The sequence below is a fragment of the Vulpes vulpes genome, chromosome 16, assembly GCF_048418805.1.
Source record: "Vulpes vulpes isolate BD-2025 chromosome 16, VulVul3, whole genome shotgun sequence".
Lineage (NCBI taxonomy): Eukaryota > Metazoa > Chordata > Mammalia > Carnivora > Canidae > Vulpes > Vulpes vulpes.
The window spans coordinates 18,613,243-18,630,837 of NC_132795.1; the positions used below are offsets into that span (position 1 = coordinate 18,613,243).

At 34.3% G+C, this 17,595-nt stretch overlaps 1 protein-coding gene across 5 annotated transcripts in view; it reads left to right on the forward strand.

Annotated features, from left to right (window-relative positions):
- The window catches only part of RAPH1 (Ras association (RalGDS/AF-6) and pleckstrin homology domains 1), a 97,327-nt gene that overhangs the window by 21,324 nt on the left and 58,408 nt on the right, over positions 1-17,595 (forward strand). For all 5 annotated transcript variants that reach the window (XM_072741986.1, XM_072741982.1, XM_072741984.1 and 2 more), the window contains exon 2: positions 15,316-15,435. In XM_072741986.1, the coding sequence (XP_072598087.1) occupies positions 15,316-15,435 (120 nt within the window). The remainder of the gene's footprint in view (positions 1-15,315; positions 15,436-17,595) is intronic.

The window sequence follows — 17,595 nt, forward strand, 5'->3', positions numbered from 1 at the left end:
CTTTGTTTTAAAGTCTATTTTTCTGATATAAGTATTGCTACCCCAGCTTTCTTTTACTATCCACTTGCATGGTAAATGTTTCTCCATCCCCTCACTTTCAAAAGAAAGTCTTGTAGGCAGCGTATAGATAGGTCTTGTTTCTTTACCCACCCTGTCACCCTGTCTTTTTTGATTGAAGCATTTAATCCATTTACATTCAAAGTAATTATTCATAGATATGTATTTATTGCCATTTTGTTACTTGTTTTGTGGTCATTTTTATAGATTTTCTCTGATCCTTCTCTGCTCTCTTTCATGTTGGCTTTCTTTAGCAATATACTTGGATTCCTTTCTCTTTATTCTTTATTAATGTTTTTTTATTTGTATATTAGGTTTGTATCTAACATCTTCAGTATATAGCAGTTTATTTAAGTTGATGATCACTTAAATTTGAACCCATTCTTTATTCTTCTCTTCCTCACGATTTAGGTATATGGTGTCCTACTTTATATCCTTTTATTTTGTGAATCCCTTGACTGATTTTTAGGAATATGCTTATTTTACTGCATTTCTGCTTCCTACTTTTTCTTACCGTTATTTACAGTCTTTCCACCCAAAGAGTCCCTTTTTTTTTGTAGGGCTGCTTAATGGTAATAAATTCCTGTAACTTTTGTCTGTTTGGCTCTTCTGACTGACAGCCTTAGTGGGTAGAGTATTCTTGGCTGCAGATTTTTTTTCCCCTTTCAGTATTTTGAATATATCATGCTATTTTCTTCGGCTTGCAAAGTTTCTGCTGAAAAAAAATCAGCTGATAGCTTTATGGGATTTCCCATATGTAACTGTTTGCTTTTCTCTTGCTGCTTTCAAAATGCTTTCTTTATGTCTACTTTTTGCTATTTTAATTATTATGTGTCTTGGTGTGAACCTCCTTGGGTTGACTATAGGATGAATCTTGTGCCTTCTGGATCTGGATATCTGTTTCCTTCCCCAAATTGGGGAAGTTTTCAGCTATTATTTCTTCAAATAAGTTTTCTGCCCACATTTTCTCCCATCTTCTTCTGAGATCCGTATAATGTGAATGTTATTATGCTTGATGGAGTCACTTACTCCTCTAAGACTATTTAGAGTTAAGTCAGTAATTGAGAAATAAAACTTCAGACAAAAATGGGTTGGAAAGGATTGGGGGAGGTCTTTGGATTTGCTAGTCCATCTTTTCTTTTGCATATTAAAATGAGAACTAAGGATTTAAATGATTTAGCCTGAAGTTGTAGTTAGTGGCAGAAAAAGAATTTCCAGTCTTTCCTGACTCCTTGTTTAGTCCTAGATGACTTGGGCTAGGAAGATGTTGCATACTTTCTTTAAATGGACCCTTTCAGTGGTATAAGATAATGAAGGTTTTATCTTTACTAGTTCAAAAGTGGAGCATAAAAAAATGAAAGATTTACTTACTTAAGTTTTCTTTTTTCTTTCTTTTGTTTTTAAGTAGGCTCCTCATCTAGCATGGAGCCCAACACAGAGCTTGAACTCACAATTCTGAGATCAAGAGTCAGAGGCTAAGCTAAGCCACCCAGGTGCCCCAACTTGAGTTTTCTTGTTAACCACTTTGTGTTAAAATTTTAGAGGATGTTTTAGCATTTGTTGTTTAAACACCCTACAAACTCATTCTGAAAATTTCAGTAGCTTTTTCCCCATATTTTCACCCAAAGCAATTCTTAACCATTAAATATTACCCATTTCCATTTGTGGCTGGTTAATGTCAGGAATAATGAGCCATATCTGGTTGGATTTCTGACTCCTGCCAGAGTAAAATACTGACAAAGAAAGATGGAGGAGAAACTACGACTGTATGTGGGATTCACTAGTAAAGTGATTTTTTCCCAACCTTGAGTTTCTATTCAGAGTTCTGGCTAATTCTAAAAATCTATTTTAGCAATTGTGTGAATTCAGAGTTCTGGCTAATTCTTAAAGTCTATTTTAGCAATTGTGTGAAATTTAGGTATTGAGAGTAGCTTCTTTCATGGATATGGAGAGAAAAAATTTGACAGAATGGGAAGAGAAAAATCTAAAGAAATGGAGATAATAAAGCAGGTTGTGGAATAGTACAGCATTTTGGAATGAAACCTTGAAAAGGAGAGCAAAGGAGCTGAAGAAAATTGAGAGAAGAGCTTCAGTGTGTTAAACACATTGATAAATATCCTTATACTTTGAATTTGATTTGATTCTTTGTTTAAAATTAGTTTGAGTTAGGTTTGTATCCTGTACAGGAACCCATATTATGACTCATTTGTTACTCTTTAGGAGAGTCATATTATTAATACACCTATTGAGTCAAACCTATCCCTAGAAACAGATAGCCTTATAGAAATATCATCAAACTATTCCACCAGTACCAAAGTGTATTGTAGTAATTTCTTTGATTTTTTAAAAATCATTCTGTTGATAGGGAAATTAATTTTAAATGTGTTGGTTCCTTGAAATTAGTACTTCTTGAAAATTGGATAAATTAGCCTTTATTTTTTTTAAGAAGTGCAGCTTTAGTTTTGAATCCTTTGAAATTAGATGTCATCGTAGGTTTGGAGTCATCTTAGATTGGAAATATTTAATAGAAAAAAAGTTGAAATTCAGATGAAGAAAGAATCTGCCTCTTTGGTAGTTGCTCTGGGGTGACAAATGAGAACTACTATATGGTATCTCTCCTGAAGTCTGCAACCTACTTGGGTGTGGAGGGTGATAAGGCAAGTGCACAAATAACCACCACATAATATAAGGCTGATTTGCTGTAAAAGCCATAGAGAGGTACAAAGTTCATGGGTCTCTTGGAGGAAGTAGCATCTAACTTGTTTTGTTTAGAAGGATTATGCTTAAACTTTTTTTGTTTTTTTTTTAATTGAGATATAATACTCATTTTTTTAAAGTGTAAAATTTAGTGGGTTTTACTGTATTTACAAGTTTGTACAACTTTACCATCTAATTCTAGAATAAACCTTCTAAAACTTGAATGTTTTTAGTTGAGGTTGTGTCCTCTAGTTCTCAGGCCCTACCTACCACTCCCTATTTTATATTTGGTTACTACTGGTATTTATATTAGTCATCTGACGCCTGAAGGCATTTAAGTTTGCTTGAGTTGTTTTTTCTAGTTTCATTAACCCGGAAGCGAATGCCAAAATTTCCCTGGAATCCAATGTCAGTGTGGGGAATAATGGCTCTTGTCCAGCATCCTTTTTCCCCACCTCCATTCCTTTGCCCATTCTATGCTCAAACTCCAAGAATGGTCCCCACTTCTGTAGCCTTTTGTGAGGGATGACTTCTTATTGCCATGAAGAGGGCTTCCTTAGAATAAAATCCAAAATCTATTTCTTGGTTTACAAATACTTAAATAATATGGCCCTCTCTTCCTATCAAACTAATTTTTCTTCCTACTCTCTGATACACTAAACTTGTATCTTCTACTAGAAATGATCTTCTCTCTGATCTGTGCATGTCTGATTCCTTCTCGTCATTCATATCTCAGTTTAATGTCACTACTTAAAGAAGCCTTCTTTGTACATCCAGTCTAAAATAGCTACTCTGTGACTTTCCATACAACTCTAACTTAATTTTCACCACGCTTGTTATGGGTCTTATTTTTTTGTTTGGTTTTTGTTGTTTAATATTTCTCTACTTTGACTAAAAAATCTAAGTTCATTGTTAGTCGGTCCCTTGTTTGTCACATTTGTAACTGTAACCCAAGCTTCAAGAACGATGTTTGGCAAATAGTGTATGCTTAATGTATATTTCTTGAATAAATATTGAGTGAAAATGCTTGCTTTGATGGCTTCTGGTCTGGTTCATCTCCCTGTATGATTCTACCTGTTTCTGTCTTCCAGAAATTTGCCAGAATCTCTGATCTTTGGTTAAGCTTTTGCCATTTCTAGCTTTCATTGCCTTTGAGCTTATTCCCTTTTGTAATTGTTTACTGTCATTTTAGTGGGTTTTTAGGGAGAGAAATGTATTCTCTCATTCTTTTGATAGGCTGAGGTGTTGCAATCAGGTTGAAAACATGAACAAAGACCAAGTTAAGAAAGCATCGCTTGTTTTTTGAGAATACTAAGTAGTTTAGATTGTTTGAAGGGTAGAAAATAAGGTTGAAAATTTAAGTTGAGGCCATGTCAGAGAGGGTGTGAAATCATTTGGTGTAAAGTTTGTACTTACTTCAGAATGTCATGGGGAACCCTGCAGGTGTTTGAGCAGAATCATGGCATGAAAAAAGTTTTTAGGGAAGATTAGTTTGACAGTGACGGATTTTAAAAAGAGGTCAGTTAGGAAGTTGGTAGAATAATCTGAGGACTGTTTGGTATGGATCTGAACCAAGATAGTCATCAATATAAGACAGAGGGCAAACACTCAGAAAAATAGTTGAGCTTTCTGATGCTGACACTGATGAATGATTCTGTAATAATATAGTGATGTGACTTTTATTTAGATGGGTTGGTTGATTGCATGGGGAATTATATTGAACGTATCTTCTATCAGCAATGTGTTGTAAATGTCTTTCCTAGGATTTGTATGTTATGAGATAGATGAAATAAAGCAGACAGCTTTGTTGAATAGGGGATATGTCAACACTGGCACTTGCTATCTGGATGTTGGGCAAGAGCTCAGGGAAAATGTGAACAAATAAAAGCAAGGTACAAGTGTTTTACTCCCTTGGTTCTCACATGTAGTAACAAAATTCTTAAAGCGACTTAAAAACTCATCTTGAAGTCCTTATTTAGTAAGCCTTCTTATTTGATTAAATAGAGTTGATCCTGAACAGTGCAGAGACTAGGGTGCTGACTCCCATACGATGAAAAATCTGAGTTTAACTTTTGACTCCCTCAAAATGTAACTAATAGTCTACTGTTGACCAGAGGATATATCACTAATATACAGTTGATTAACACATACTTTGAATGTTATATGTATTACATGTTATATTTTTATAGTAAAGTAAACTAAAGAAAAGAACATCTTAAAATCATAAGGGAGAAAAAATACATTTATAGTACTGTACTGTATTTATCTTAAAAATCTGTATGAAAATGGACCCACTCAGTTCAACCTATGTTGTTCACGGGTCAAGTGTACTAGTCTTTGATTTAGAATGAATTCTGGTTTCTTCCTGACCTACTGTGACAATAACCAACTTTTTTTTTTAGTTACTTGTTTTTTTTATCTAAAGGTTAGAAATGATTGGCTTTGCCTCTATGAAAGAAAGTCTGTTGAGTAGTTATTTTTCTAAAGTGGTAAGCTTTTATTTGCATTAAGACTAATTTAATGATGACCAAAATAAACTAAAAATGTTACTGAGTGAACCAGGCAAATGCAATTTAGGAATGGTAATATATGCATAGGATAATAAAAATCATGTGTTAGAGAAATACGCAGTTATTTTTTAGGGACCTTAGAATGCATTATTTTATTTGGTAAAAATGTTTGTCAGCCTATTTTTTTTTCCCTTAAGTTTATTTCTGAGTTTTAAACAATGTATTAGTTGAGATACTGTGTTTTCCTAACTAAAGTACAGTTTCTTGAGGACAGACTGACTTTATCTCTTCTATTCTCCCTCCCTCTCTAAATTTATTTTGATATAATTTGAAACTTACAGAAAAGTTGTAAAAAGAGTACAAAGAACTCCACATTCCCTTTATCTAGATTCACTTATTGTTTACTTTTTGCCTGATTATTATTCCTCTATATATACGTATTTATACACACATATATTTTTTTTCTGAGCCATTTGAAAATGAGTTGCAGACCTTGTGCCCCTTTATGACTAAATTCTTCAGTGCGTGTTTCCTAAGAGCAAAGATGCTGTCTTATATAACTTCAGTAGTAGTATCAAAATCAGGAAATGTAACATCAACATAATACATGATCTAATCGACAGCCCATAGTCAAATTTTGGCGGTTGTCCCAATGTCCTTTATAGCTAAGTTTATATGTTTACATATTTTCTCGGGGTCCAGGATCCAGTCCAGGATCAAGCATTGCATTTAGTTGTCAAGTCTCTTTAGGTTTCCTTTAAACTGGAACACATACTCAGCCTTTGTGTTCTTAAACTTCACGTTTAACTGTAGGCCAGTTATTTTGTAAAATGTCTTATGATTTGATTCAAGTAATGCATTTTTGTCAGGAATACCATAAAATGATAATGTATCTTCTTGGTGCATTATATCACAGGAAGCATATGATACGGGTTTGCCCCAATATTAGTGATGTTAACATTTATGACTTGGGTCAGGCAATGTCACCTAGTAATTTATGGGGAGATATCTTGACAGTTTGTAAATAGTCTTATCAAATTTTCACCCATAAGTTTTAGCATCTACCAATGCTTAGCTGAATCAGTTGTTATTAGAATGGTTGCAAGTGGTGACCTTCTGTCATTTTATCTGTTTTAATTCATTGGCATCCTATAAGGCAGAGCTTTTCTTCCCATGTATTTATTTATATCAGTATGGATTTGTGGATTCTTATTTTATTCAGTGATAGTTTCTTCCTGTCATAATTTATTTTGATGCTTAAGTTGTTCCATTTTATGCTCTAGGGCCCCCCTTTAGGCTGGTTTTTACGTCCTTATGACTTCCTGGCACAAGAAGATATTCTAGGATCTCATCTTATTTTTCCCCAGCCCCAGCCTTTGAATCATTACTTCAAAGGTCCCTCGTTCTTTTTTAGCTAGAGTATGTATTTAGAAAAACCAAAAACTGGGTGGTAGGTATGCTAATTGCTAATTGGGGTGTCATTGCTACTAGGCTTTTTGAGTGGGGATACCTACAAACACACATAAACACGTATCTATGTTTATTTCTACTACTCCTGTATTTACTTCTATCTCTTTGAAACCCAGAGTTCATAGGGATGATTCAAAATGTAGCCTAAAAGGCTCCTAAGCCACAGGCTATTATTGTCTAGCACTCTCCCTCCAGTTGAAGTTGGAGAGTACATGCATAATATCAGTTATTTCCAAAGATAACTGATATGCATGTAGAATAGCAGGAAAGGTCCCAAGTATGGAGCAGAATAATAAGCAAGATGAACATTTCTGGAAGCAGTCATGGAAGCCCCATTTCTACAGATACGTATAGTGATTGTATGTGTTTCCTAGGACTGCTCTAACAACCCAACACATACGGGGTAGTTTAAAACAACCAGAAATTAATTCTCTCAACAGTTCTTGAACTTAAAAAGCTGGAGTATTAAACAAAAATATTACTTACTATTATTTGTTTTTGTTTATCGGGTTTTTTTTTAGTTGCTCTGTGATTTCAGATTATTGTTTATGTTCTACTTTGCAATTAGCAATTATAAGATTGATCATTAGAACTTCTTATTTATTAGGAATGTTAGGAGTTTCTTTGTAGACCATTGAACTTAGCTTGTTTTTTGTTTTTGTTTTTGTTTTTCATTTCAGATAAGGTGTTCCTGTTTGGGGTTTAATAGATTAACAGTATCCAATATTATGAAAAATCCAATATAAATAAATAAACGAATATGGTTCATTATTCTGTGAAAGGAATTCCTTTGCCAGAGGTGCATATAAGTGCTTGATAAAACATTACATTAACAAATTACCTTTGATTTGATTTATAGCTCTCTTTAGACATTATGAAGAACTGTTAAAAACAATACTTATTTGTTTTTATGCCTTTTTATGTGATCTTTAGTTTACCTTAGAGTTAATGTACATGATAATGAAGAAGATGTGTTAGTTACATCTTTGGTTGTCAAAAACTGAAACATAAATAAAAGAGATAGCATAAGGGGTGAATCACCTCCCCTAGTATTTCTTTTTCCTCTGGGTAAGGAAGGTTTCCACCATGGCCAGCCCAAAAATAGCACACTTTTTTATTCATTAGGGAGGTTTCATTCCATGTAGAAACTACAAAACTTAGTTCCAGATGTCAGCTCACTCCCAGAGGATGAGGCTATATAAGTTTCCTGGTGGCCAATTTACTCATATTGCTCCTATGAAGCCTTGGAATAACAAGGACATTATTTCCTTCTTGGTCCCCTTTCAACATTTCAGAAACCATAGCTTCCCTTAAATTTGCTTCATGCTCAGGCCTACAAAAGGAACTTTGTTCCTAGAGAATTTTTTTATCAGGGTGCTTCATTCAGTGTTAACCATGTCTCCCACAGTTAGAATTAATTGTCTTTGAAATCATAGAATGTATTTTTTGCCTTCTTTGTGTTCTGCATAGTATTTGGCATAATGCAGTTTGTAGGCAAAGTATTGAAAGTGTTGGACCCTAAGTAAAACTTGGGCCATTTCTGTTGAGGGCCACTAACCTTAACAGAGAATACTTCAGTGATTGATTTACAAAAAGCAACTTTTGACTTTTTAAATTTTTTTTACTTATCTGCTCTATAAATTAATAAAATACAAAGTTACGTTTATTTTAAGAATAGGTACACAATGGAAAGAACCTGGTGTATATAAAAAATACATATACATTTTAAAAAACTAAATTTTGGGAAAAATCAATTTAAGGTCTCTAATGCCAAACTCAGCTACCTATGTTAAATGTAATAACTACAGAAAAGAATGAATAATAAAATAAAAATTTACATAAACATTTATCTGATTTCTGGGTCAAGAAGAATTAACTCACCGAAACAGTGTAAGAATTCACCAGGAAAAGAATTTACATATTTGATAACTTAAAAATAAAACTTTTAGCAGTGTCTTCAAAAAAACCAAACACCAGCCAACAAAATTAAAAGATAAAACCTGAGGAAGATGTTGCTGTACATACAACACACTTTAATATCTTGATTCTGTGATGAACTCATGTAAATTCAATTGGTTCATTAAATTCCCAGTTTCCATTTGGGCAGTTTACAAATGATGCCATTTAGTTCATGGCAGAACTGTGTTCTTTGTTGAAAAGTTGTAGGTCAAGAAAGAAATGAATCAAGAACACCTCTTTCTGGGTGCCCTAGTCAGATGAGTAGTTAATGGCCCTCCATCCCCCACAGTTCTCGCTGCATTTTACATTATGGTGTGTCCTATTTCTCCCCTTTTCCTTCACTGCTCTGACTTCCTCCCTCCTCCTTTTGATGAGTCTTCCTCTTTTTGTGCCTTACTAATTTTAACAGAGTTTTTTTCTTACTGTTTTTTTTGTCTGAGGTTTCCTTCCTCCTGCTTTATTTTGCAAGAGTTGTATCTTGCACAGTTAGGAGCACTCCTTGAACTGGGAAGTCTTTTTAGCCTCCCTTCTCCATTGCCTGTTTTTCTTGGAAATTATCAAGTAGAGCAGCATCACAGGTTTTTCAAAAAATGGTTTTGTCAGAATTACTGAAATATAACTGGACATAAAGAACTAAAATTTCTATCTAAATGAATAACTTTCAGAAGAAGCATGGGACTGTGGTAATGGAGGAGGAGTAATTGGGGTATGTTAATGAAGGGATCTTGTCAATGCCTAATTTCTTTATGGGCTTTGGAAGTCCATGTCGTACTTTGCCTTTAACTGAACTGTGGGAGTGTGAAACTGCATTACTTTTGTCTTGCAAGTCCTCCCAATGATTGTAGCATAACACACTGCAGCAGTTGTCAGACCTCAGTGGTCATAAGGAATATCTGGGGTGACTTGTTAAAAATGTCCCAGAATCCTGGAAATTAGTATTTGGTAGATCTTGGACAGGCCATTTTAAAACTGACTTTACAAGAAGGACTGCAGATAATTTTGATGTAGGTCATCAGCAGACCACAATTGGAAATAACATTGCTATACAGTACAGTGTCAAATTTAAACTCTTTGGTATGGCTTTTAATTTTGCCCCTAAATCCTCTCCAGTCTCCTTTTCCATGGGTCTACACCACACATCTTATGCATTAGAAATGTTAAGTCACTTAGCGTTCTCAATATGTCTTACTTTGTCACAGCTTTATACCCTTGAACTTACTGGTCCCTCCACCCAAAACACCCTTCTCCTTCTCTGCTTTGCATATTCATTCTTCAGGTCTGGACTGAAGCATCATCCCTTTCTTGTCTCCTCAAACTGAGCTAAACTACAGTCACATAACATACCTCTGTTATAGCACTTAAAACAGTGTTTTATTGTTGTTGGTTCCCTTGTCTGTCCCCTACTTGCTTGTGTATTCCTTAAAGACAGAGGCTATCATGTCCATCTCTATCCCCCCAGTGTCGCACTGCTGTAGATGAACAGCAAACATTAAATAAAATCAAAGTGTCTCTTGCCTCTTTGGAACATTGAACATGTTAGACCTAGTGAAATGCTGTAGTGAGAGCTTTGCACTCCTCCTGCCTTCTGAGAGATTTAATGTGGTTTTCAGGATATTTATTTTTACAAAACAATTATTTTTGAAGTGTTACAGGAACAAAAAGAGTTCAGTAATAAATAAGGCATCCTCATTCAGTACCGTGTATTTTTCTTAACACTCTTTAATATATGACTTGTGTAAGTTGTATTTCCTCTGAGGACTTTAATTTCCATTTCTATAGTTATCTCTACATAATGTTTACAGTAGCCTTCTGTTGGTCTTTCCCTTCTTTAATAACTCTTACACAAACATCATGTCCTCTGACTAAAATATGATTTCTCCCCCTGCCCCTTGGCTTCTGTGTTTAACAATATGGTTGCCTTTGGAGGTAAAGAATAGACTTGGCTTTCAAGGTCATATATATATGACCTTAGTTTTTGACTTTTAAATCTCACTTTTTACTCTTGTTTTATTTGAGTCAATCTCATGACATTTTAGAAACACAGACTTTCCCCTTTGCTCTTTTAGAATTTACCCTACCTGGAATATATGTATTCAAGTTCTTAAGCCCTACTCTAAGCCCAGCCTTCTTGATAAAGATCACTGTTCTGTCTCGCAGTGAGGAAATTGAATAGTAAATCAAAATATCTCCCAAGAGGAAGGCGAATAGGGAAAATATGCTTGAATAATTAACTTCATAAAAAATTTAGCAGAAATAATATAATTTCATACAAAGGCATACAAGTTTTGTTATATGTAGTGAAGCTTGCTACATGTAAGTTTTAACCTGTGGTAACTGAAGCACAATTACTGACTGTTACGTGTGAAATGAAACCAACCAGCATATAAACAGTGGTGGATCATTCCACCATTATTTCTGTTTTTACTTCATGAAAAAAATAAATGTAATTAGTTTAAAATATGAGTTCAATCATTATTACCTGCAATCTGTGACTATTCTGTAATAAACATGATTTTGAAATAATCAGGCTAACCAAACCTTCTCATTACTAGAGTCCTAGTAACCCTTCCTTGTTTTTTCCCATTTGGATATTTACTAGGCACCCTTCAATCTATCTTCAAAACAGAATCCGTACCCTCCCCAACTCTAAACTGCTCCAGAGGACAGTGTGGCTGGAAGGGAGAGTGGGGAGAGAGATCAGAGAGGTTCATGAAGGCCAGGATCATCAAGGGCTCTCTTGATATGCCAGTGTCTTTGGATTTTATTCTGTATTCATTAAGTGTGCCCTTTGGGGAATAAACTTTTTCATTTGTGTTAGGGTACATTTATTCTTTCAGGACATAGCTTCCCTCAGATGTAATGGACCAGGCAATTAAAGTGAAACTTTATTTTTATTTTTATTTTATTTTTTAATTTTTATTTATTTATGATAGTCACACAGAGAGAGAGAGAGAGAGAGAGGCAGAGACACAGGCAGAGGGAGAAGCAGGCTCCATGCACCGGGAGCCCGACGTGGGATTCGATCCCGGGTCTCCAGGATCGCGCCCTGGGCCAAAGGCAGGAGCTAAACCACTGTGCCACCCAGGGATCCCCTAAAGTGGAACTTTAAAATCTACCCCCCCAAATTACCTAATCTAATAGTCATAGAATAATTTAATAATATTTGTTCTAGTATATATTATAGTTTCTTTGGGCCTGTTTCCACATCATTAAGGAAAAACATCACATCAGAAGCTATTCTTTTAAATCCAAATTATTTTAAAAATAAGATTCATAAGTTCTGTTTTCTTTTCCTTAATGTTTTTCCCCCTTTGCAGGGACAGTTGACTGTTATTTTTTATTTTTATTTTTTTACAGTTTCTGCTGTCGTCATTTCCATTTGGGCCATTATGCTGGGAAGATTCAGATTCAAAATTGTGATCTAATTGGAGACAGACATCAATATATAATGGAGAATGAATTTCTGTACTAGATTTGCTGACTTTACCACTACAGAGCCTATAAGAAAATTTGGGGGGATGCTCTCATTTGGTGTGTGTAGTAATCAGAAATGATGGCATTTCTGGGTGTAGGAGAATAAGGATCAACTAAAACTTCTAGAGAAGGGAAAATGCTATTTTAGGGTATAGATCTATTAAGAAATGTAGGACCTAAATTTTTACTGGAAAACTCTCTGAATAGGTGTCTTAATTTTTGTAAAATAACCCACATGGTGACAAACTCAAGAATGGAAAAAAAAATGGCAAAAGTTACATAAATAATAAAAGTCAAATAGTTGCTTCAGAATTTCCATTTATTTTATGACTTTGTTATTAACAGCTCCCTAGCCATAGTTCCCTCTACTTTAATCTGCAGTAGTCTAGATAAAACTGTAATGAAAATATGTAGAGAGATATTTAAAAATCCAAGTAATTATTGGGTTTGAATAATATGAAAAAAACTCAAAAAAAAAAAAAAACCCACCAGTCTCTGATGTGGAGTCTATAGTTCCATTTAGCTCCATAATAATTTAAAATACTCTATTCAGGGTAGCCCCAGTGGCTCAGCGGTTTAGTGCCGCCTTCAGCCCAGGGTACAACCCTGGAGACCCAGGATCGAGTCCCGTGTCAGGCTCCCTGCATGGAGCCTGCTTTTCTCTCTGTGTGTGTCTCTCATGGATAAATAAATAAAATCATAAAAAAATATTCATTTTGAACTATTTTGCATATGCTCTGCAAAACTATATGCAAAATTATATTCCTATTTTATTTTTACCAGTATAGCATCTTCGCTATGGGCAATTATGTGCTCAGAAGGGAAGTGCAGGCATAAGTATCATTATCTCAAAGCAGAATTCCTCCTAGAATATTTTAGCTTCTGAGTTATTCCAGTGTGTTTAGTTTTAAAGATTAGGGAGGAAGAGGAAGTTGACTTTTAAATTTTCAGTTCTGTCGCTTGTTGGCCTTCATTATGAAGGCGATATTCCTAATCCTAGATGTTCTCAAACTAGCAGTTATTTGAGTTATTAAGCTCCTGGTCAGAAGAGGTTTTTCTTCATACTAACATTGTATGTTTTCCTTGGTAGATAACTTAATGAAGTATGATACCAGGTTTCTATTGTAATAGATCTGTAAGTAGCTCATTAATGAATAAAAATCCTAGAACTAGTATTAACACAAGTGAATTATAAAAACCAAATCTCTTTAAGAGTCAAATGTATGATTTTGGGAATATATTAGTGGATATATTTTCCATTTGTTAAGAGAGAATTCCCTGTTTTATACATGCTTAGAGTAGTGAAATTAAGAAGTGAGAATTATCAGTTAATATTAGAGATACTGGTAAGTTCTGATCCTTTGTAGTATTAAGCTTATGAAAATTATCTCCCTTAAGTGATTAAATGGGATATGATCTAATTTTCCATATTGTTAGAACTAAGTTCAGTTTGATTTTTGTAACACTACTTGACCCTTTCTGCAAAATTTCATGTAATAAGGGTTAACATTTAGCTTCATGACATCTCATTAGATAATTAAGTTCCTCACATCTCATAACCACATTTTAAGGATCACAGTCACTTTTGTTGATTGTTGCTTTGGAGGTGTAATATGTGTTCAGATTCTTATTTGAGATTAAGGATATCTTTAACCTCTGAGGAATTGTTTAAACCAACAGGCAGGTGGTAGCCCAAATATTGCCTAGATCCACTGGAACAAAATTTGCGTTTCAGAAACGTGAGTCAAGAATATGGAATGTAGAATGATGATACTTATTGTGTCCCTGGAAGGTTAATAGATATTACTCCAAATTGAAGGGAAAGGATTTGTAGTCAAATTAATTTGAAATATGTTGGTTTAAGCAAAAATAAGCTTTACTAAAGTTTTCTCAGAGAGAGACAAGCCAAGAAACAGATTCTTAGCTATAGAGAACAAACTGATAGTTACCAGAGGGATGTAAGTGAGGGGATGGGTGAAATAGGTGTTGAGGATTAAGGAGTACACTTGTGATGAGCCCTGGGTAGTGTATGGAATTGCTAAATCACTACATTGTATGTTAACTATACTGGGATTTTTTTTTTAAAAGATTCTCAGAGCCTTTAACATTGAAATATTTTACATTAATCAGATTAATCTTTAAGAATTTTAAGTCTCAGTCATTGATCTCACTTTGTTTTGTGTAATCTTTTCCTCTCTTCACAAAACAATATACAGGTTCCACGTCAGATACCCCATTACTGATGAGAAGAAATGAAATCTCTCTTCTTTCAAGGACTTATACTTGAAAAGTCACAACATATAGGAAATTTTGTATATAAATTTAAAGTTTTCAATTCCAGTTTTCTGTAGTTTTTTTTGTTGTTGTTTTTGTTTTTAATTTCAGTAGTCTTACTAGCTCTAGTTCCTTGGATTTTGTCAGAACTGATGAGAAAGTAAGATAGAACACTGTAAGAGGAACAAATCCAACAGACTAAACTAGATTAAAAATTTTGTCTTTTTCTTAAGTGCTTTTTGGACTAAGGTTTTGCAAGATACATACTTACTTGTATCTAGGTTTTTACAGAATAAGTGAGATAATAACCTGCTGGATTGAAGTCTTCTGAAATTATTTCTCTGGTGATTGGGGTGTTACAGGATCTGTTAGTGGAGAAAGCTATACTATAATATCCTCTGATTAATGGGTGGACTCTGCAGTTTTAAAATTCTTGTTACTTGTGATTCTGGTAGTAATCTGATACATTTTGTTCTTTTACAATTTCCTAAAAATTTGAGACTTAATTGCTCATTCCTACTCACTTGTCAGCCCTGTCTCCATTAATGACTTCTAATTTCCTTGTATAATATAATCTTTAGTTTGGAAGGTTTGATTCTAGAAAGTTAACAGTATATATCAGAACATGTATGGCATGGCGGGTGGCCCGGGTGGCTCAGCGGTTTAGCGCTGCCCTCAGCCCAGGGTGTGATCCTGGAGACTGGGGATCGAGTCCCACTTCAGGCTCCCCGCACGGAGCCTGCTTCTCCCTCTGCCTGTGTCTCTGCCTCTCTCTCTCTCTCTCTCTCTCTGTCTCTAATAAATAAAATCCTTAAAAAAAAATGTATGGCATAATTTTTCAAGTTTAACCTGTTACACTCATTTTGTCTTTCAGATGGAGCAGTTATCAGATGAAGAAATTGACCATGGTGCTGAAGAAGACAGTGATAAGGAAGATCAGGACCTGGACAAAATGTTTGGAGCCTGGCTAGGGGAGCTAGACAAACTCACTCAGGTTAGAAATAGTGTTTGAAAAATTGTTTAAGGATTTTAAGTCCTCACTGTGTGCTAAAAGTGTACTGTGTAGACATAGGGATGTGGATATAGGTTCCATTTTTAAATGCTGCTATGAAGGGAAAATGTCCAAAACATTAACAGGTAAACGAATGGTAACTTTAGAACACAAAGTATTATCTTTTGTGGTTATTTTAAGGAGTCTAAAAGCAAAAAAGTACTTGTGACAGAGGTTCTGTTCATCTAAAGGGATTATTTAAAATCTGTTTTGTAAACTAAGATTGCTGGCTAAAAAGTTTTAAAACCTAAAATCTAAAAGTCTAAATTTTAGCAAAGTCTATTACGTAACTTAGTAAATATGGATATTTACAACACTTTACAACATAAGTAGTATCCTCACATGCATGTATTTTCTATCACATAATTCTAGAATATTGACAAAATTTCATTCCTGGCTGCATTTTAAAACAACAGTAAAGTATTTTTATCTTGTTTTATTGTATCTTAAGTTTTAAAAAAGGTGGGTTAGTAACTATGCTACTTCATTGCAGGTGGCTTTCTACTGGTTTGGTATTTGTAATCTTCCCAGTATTTTAAATTCCTTGCCATATAATGTTAAGTGCCACTCATCAAAAAAGTTGGCTCCTTTAAAAAAAAAAGAAAAAAAAGTTGGCTCCTAAACTAATGCTGTGACTGGGTTTTTTAAATTGTATAAATCTGTCTTTAGAGACACAACAGATTAACCATTGCATAATGGTGACTCACTGCTATAAGTTGCTTTTTAACACTGCAGAAATTTTCAAAAAATATTTTATGTACTTTTAGTGACTAAAACCTCAAGTTTTTGTTTCATTATTTTAGTTTATTACAAAGTGTCATCTGTGCACACACTCCTATCACATGTACCATATTAATGGGATTTTCAGCTTTATATTAAATCGAGTTTAAGTTAACTACTTGGTGAATCTTCTAAAATTGTTTGTAAAATTTTTTGTGTGTTTACATTTTCATGGAAGAAAGTTAAGAGCTTTTACCAAATCCTTATGATGCTCCCTCCACACCTACCCTCCCAAAAGTTAAAAAAAAAAAAATCCTGTTAGGTTACCAATTTCTTGGTATCAAAGAGTATTTTTTTTTTAACTATTTATTTTGTTCTCCCAGCACTTTGGGTACAGCAGATAATTATAACAAGTATCTGTTTATTTGAATTGGTAAACAGATTGACTCAATATATCCTCAATTATTTTCAAGTTATCTTACAGAATAACTGTGAAATACCTACTTATTACTATAATTTACCTACTTAATTTTTTATTTGCACTGAGAGAAGCATTAGGACTTAAATTGCAACAGAAGAAAAGAGTTTGAGGTTGAAAAATATCCTATTTTGTGAAACTGTGAAATAAGTCAGTGAATGATTGTGGATTCCCTAGTTTAAAAACTGGTTGAACACTATCTGAATAGATTCCTTTTATCTTGAGACAAATGAATAAAGAAGCACCATTCTAATCTAATTCCGTGATTTTACATACTGTCCAGTATTGTTTTTTATCTGAAACCTATTTGATAATTTAAATAGAAATTAAAGTTTTAAAAGGCTATTCTTAGTATTTGAAAATTTATTTAAATAGACACTAAATAACTTCTGACATTTTCCCTGAACCTCTCCATTATAAGCATCTTATATTCTTTATTGTAGAAAAGTTAAGAAAAGCGTCAATTTTAAATGTGGCAAGATAACCTACAAAACACTCTGTCCTGAAGTACAGTATAATTCTAGACTTATAGGCAATATCATGGCTGGGTTAAAGTTTGTCCTCATCTTAATAGAGCTTGAGAAGAACAAGGATATTCCATCATTGTCTGAAGTTGTAGCCATTCACCAAGCCATTAAGATCTTGGGTCTTGGGACTTCCAGGGAAGATGTCAGAGTAAGAAGATCCTCAACTCACTATGTATCTCATGTATACAATTAGATAACCTCTACATCAGTGTAAATAACCCAGAACATGACCTAAAGACTAGAACAAACTTCCCACAGCTAATTGTAGGGAAGCCACATCCAAGAAAGAAGGAATGGAAAAGACATGAGGGAGGGGCATTCTGGGCACAGAGAAACAGACTCAGACAAGGGAGCCTACATGGGGAAGATGTATCCCCA